The sequence below is a fragment of the Condylura cristata genome, unplaced genomic scaffold, assembly GCF_000260355.1.
Source record: "Condylura cristata isolate star-nosed mole 26May11 unplaced genomic scaffold, ConCri1.0 scaffold00021, whole genome shotgun sequence".
Classification (NCBI taxonomy): Eukaryota; Metazoa; Chordata; class Mammalia; order Eulipotyphla; family Talpidae; genus Condylura; species Condylura cristata.
The window spans coordinates 38,810,022-38,814,660 of record NW_004567122.1 but is presented as its reverse complement, the minus strand read 5'-3'; the positions used below and the strand labels follow the sequence as shown (position 1 = coordinate 38,814,660).

The following is a 4,639-nucleotide window of genomic DNA, read 5'->3' as shown; positions in this document are numbered from 1 at the left end:
GAGCATGTGATGGCTGTGCAGTCAAGAGCGTGATTGTGGGTGATGGTCACATTTTGGGAAAGGCAAAGAAGTAGGGGAATCAATGTTTATTTATCTGAGAATATAAACAAAAAGATTTGGATCTATATGTGCAGTTATTCTTTCTGTATGCTGTGTTAAGTCAATGTCCATGGAGGAAGGCAACCATTTCTATGACTAGAAAAATCAAGAGCTCTGTTCCTGGGCATGAGTTATCTAGAGAGAAATGTTTGGTATCTTGTCATCTGTGCTGGCTATGATTCTGGGCATTCTACTTAAGCATCTCTTGTTGAGCTGCTACCAGAGAAAACATGATGAACTGCATTCAAGTAACTAATAGAAGTAGTTAAATAAAGTGTCATACTCAAATAAAAACAATTAATTCTTATCTAAAATTTATAAAGTCAGAGCTCTTTTCTATACAACTGCTTTTGTTTCATTTCATGTTATGCACTTTGTTTTTGTTTTTGCTTTTATTTTTCTTTCAAGGAAGTTTAACAAGCAGTTAAGTTTTCATGGAGTTATGGAATCAAACTTCCAATGATTTCATTCTGTTGGGGTTGTTTCCCCCAAATCGAACTGGCTCGCTTCTCTTAGTCCTCATCATCTTTATATTCTTTCTTGCCTCACTGGGAAACTCAACCATGATTCATCTCATTCGTGTGGATCCCCGACTCCACACTCCAATGTACATTCTCCTCAGCCAGCTCTCCCTCATGGGCCTGATCTACATCTCCAGCACTGTCCCCAAGATGGTGGTCAACTTCTTGTCAGGTCAGAAAGGCATCTCCTTCCTGGGATGTGGGGTCCAGTGCTTCTTCTTTGTGACTATGGCAGGATCTGAAGGTTTACTCCTGGCTTCTATGGCCTATGACCGATACATGGCCATCTGCCACCCCCTCCATTACCCCATCCGCATGAGTAAAATGACATGTTTGAAGTTGATCATGGGATCTTGGATGTTGGGGATCACCAATGCTTTACCGCACACATTCTATGTCCTCCATATTCCTTACTGTCGGTCCAGGGCCATTGATCACTTCTTCTGTGATATCCCAGCTATGATGACTCTGGCCTGTATGGACACCTGGGTCTACGAATACATGGTTTTTGTGAGCATTGTTCTCTTTCTTCTCATTCCTTTTCTGGGAATCACAGCTTCCTATGGCCGGGTGCTTTTTGCTGTCTACCATATGCGCTCCAAAGAGGGAAGAAAGAAGGCCTTCACCACCTGTTCCACACACTTAACTGTGGTGACATTTTACTATGCACCATTTATTTATACCTATCTCAGACCAAAGAATCTCCGCACCCCACAAGAAGATAAGATTCTAGCAGTTTTCTACACCATTATGACACCTATGCTCAACCCCATTATATACAGCTTGAGGAATAAGGAAGTTCTGGGAGCCATGACCAGAGCATTTCCAATATTCTCCTCCAAGAAGAAATAATCATGGCTGGTCTCACGCACCTATATTTACCTGTCCATGATAACTAGGACATCTAAAAACATCACTCTCTGGGGCCCTCCCTGGTGGCACAGTGGGTTAAAGCACAGCACTAAGAAGCTAGAGCCACTTCAGCATGAATTCAATTTCCACCCCAGAGGTCACCCACACAGCTCAGCAGACCTCTCCTGACCCACCTGCTGTCCCCCTCAGCAATGTACTTTGTTGCTCTGCCTGTTCTGCTCCCAACTCTGTCTCTGGTGAATCATCTTACTGCCTCTGCACCTCTGGCCTGTACACCAGTTATGTATGTATAAATAAATAAACAAACCTTAAAAAAATCAACTGTCTGATTGAAATGCAATGTGATCCACCTATTTAATTTAATATTTTCTAATTGCCATATTTTAAAAAAAATAACTCACTAAAACATATTGTGATATTTAAATTAATGTTATAATCAGTACTGACGTAATTCTACATTATATATGATATGAAATAGGTTATACTGTTTATATTTGTATGACAATATTACTATTATAATAGTCATAATAATTGATATATTACTACTATTTACAATTTACTTTAAAGTTAATGCTATATCCACTTTGCTTTCATTCTGCTTATTTAAAGTTTTATTTGCATTTTATACTTAAAGAATATTACACTTTTGAATAAAAAATATATGAAGTGCCCAAATGTTACATGCTTAGTATGCCTAACAACACTGAATTAGAATATACAAGAAAGTGTTTGTTAAATATATACATACAAAAACACATCTCTATTCATTATATGATTTTTAAAATTTTGTTATAGAATATTTGATTGCAGGAAATAAAATAACAAGAAAACAAGCAGCTTAGTTGGAATTAGGTTACTGATCATTTAAAAATTTTTTATTGAAGTAATGTTTTATAACATAAAATAATTTCATTATGCATCATTATAAATCGACACCTGTATATATTATATTAAATTCACTTCTATATCTTTTCATCTCTATACTATTTTTATTTCAGTAATAATAGTTTTCAACATAGCCTATATCTATACAGGTGTATGTTACAACACCACACCCCTCACCCAAACCCCATAATTCTCCACCATAGTCATTGAACACCCTCTTCCTCCCTTCTCTGGTGCCAATTCTACAGTCAAATTTCTGTGGTTTGTCTGGGTTTTCATTTGCCATACGTTTGTTTAGTTTCATGACATCTTGTCTGTCCTATAATAATATATATTTTTTATATAAAACTGTTTTTAGAGACCATAAATGTTTTAGGATTGAGGTGAAGTACCCTGACATGGGATTATGTGAATAATCAAAAATTTATTCTAAATTTGAATTGGGAAATATATAAATTTGAAATGGCCATAAATAAGTTATTGAGAGGTGGAGACAAATTACTGAATAGCTTCGGTATATTATATATAAAATAAAAACATATACATATATGTGCAGGTTTTCACTACAATATGTAAAATACATCACCTTGCAAAGGTTGAAAAGCTGTGCTAATGTCAAAATGTTTTAACAGATGTTTAACTATTTGACTAATGTTTATTTCAAGCCTATACATGAATAGTATTATGTAGAAGCCCTAATACTTGTTTAAAAAGAAAGGGTTGATTCTCCAAAGAGGAAATGCAGATGGCCAAGTATATGAAAAAATGTTCACCATCACTCATCATAAGGGAGATGCAAATTAAAACCACAATGAGATACCACCTCACCCCAGTGAGAATGGCATATCTTCAAACAACTAGCAACAACAAATGTTGGCAAGGATGTGGAGGAAAAGGAACTCTCCTGCACTGCTGGTGGGAATGCAAACTAGTACAACCACTATGGAAAACTGTTTGGAGGTTCCTCAAACTGCTAAACATGGAGCTTCCCTACGACCCAACAATCCCACTCCTAGGTATCTACCCAAAACACACAAAAGCACCGATTGAAAAAGATACCTGCACACCCATGTTTATTGCTGCTTTATTTACAATTTGAAAAACATGGAAGCAGCCCAAATGCCCAGAAGTAGATGACTGGATTAAAAAGATGTGATACATATATAAAATGGAATATTACTCAGCAACCAAAAAAGAGAAACACATGTCTTTCGCAGCAACTTGGATGGAGCTGGAAAAGATCATGCTTAGTGAAATAAGCCGGAAAGAGAAAGAAAAATACCAGATGGTTCACCCATAGCAGGAGTATAATAGACCAGGCAAGAAAATAACAAGAATAATGAACAGCCATATACCAGAGACATTTTGTGGGGGTGGAGTGGGGGATCAAAAACGGGGTGGGGGAGGGAAATGCACGGGATTATGGTGATGGCATACGGGTGACTTGGTGATGGGAAACCTGCAGGGATTATAATTGAAAGGGGGAAAAAAATGTACAAAATGATGTAAAAATAAACAAATCAAAAAAAGGATTGATCAAAGCAGTCTGTCCTTTTATAGGTATCTTCAAGCTTCCTATAAATTTCCCTGTTTTTTTTTTTTCATTCCTTCTTAAGTGTTTTCATGGCTTGACTCCATTTCAAAGATAAGATACTTAATAAACAATATTATTTGAGTTATGTTCCTCAAAATAAATGTGCTATTGTTATTCCAAATTTTTTTCTTCCTATTTATTCATAATAGTTTCCAAATTTAAATTAATGTAACAGTGTCTTTAACTGTATATTGCTTTCAACTTAATGTTATTTTTATTGAAGTGAAATTGGATCACAAAACCATATACGATTCAGAGGGTCTCACTCATTCACACTCGCAGACCTCCATGACAGTCCATTGTGGACCTTCTGTGATTTCTTCTCAAGTGCCCTCGCCCCTTACTATCTTCAATCCCACATTTAGATTTTATAGGCTTCATCAGTGTGGTTTTCTCTTTATTCCACATATATGTGACACCATCTGGTATATCAATTCCATAGCCTTATCCACATACATGTCACAAAACAATTCCATAGCCTTATCCACATACATGTCACCACTTTTTATAACAAGTGGTTGGTTTCCATTGTGAATAGAATACAGCTATAGATGTAGATGATTTAAATGGATATATTGATAGAGATAGAGATGTGGATCTATTCCACAATGTCTTACGCTATTCATCTGTCATTGGGTTATTAGTTTGATTTAAACTAAGTGCTGTA

General features: G+C 36.2%; 1 protein-coding gene across 1 annotated transcript; it reads left to right on the top strand.

The window, feature by feature from the left end:
• Window positions 1–533: 533 nt before the first annotated feature.
• Window positions 534–1,485, top strand: LOC101634865 (olfactory receptor 2L13-like). Its single transcript, XM_004686577.2, has one exon. It carries the CDS (start codon window positions 534–536, stop codon window positions 1,470–1,472), a length of 939 nt encoding a protein of 312 aa, XP_004686634.1. The 3' UTR covers window positions 1,473–1,485.
• Window positions 1,486–4,639: the final 3,154 nt, after the last annotated feature.

What these genes read in the sequence shown, in the direction of transcription:
- LOC101634865 (XM_004686577.2), top strand. Translation starts at nt 534, where the DNA reads ATGGAGTTATGGAATCAAACTTCCAATGATTTCATTCTGTTGGGGTTG.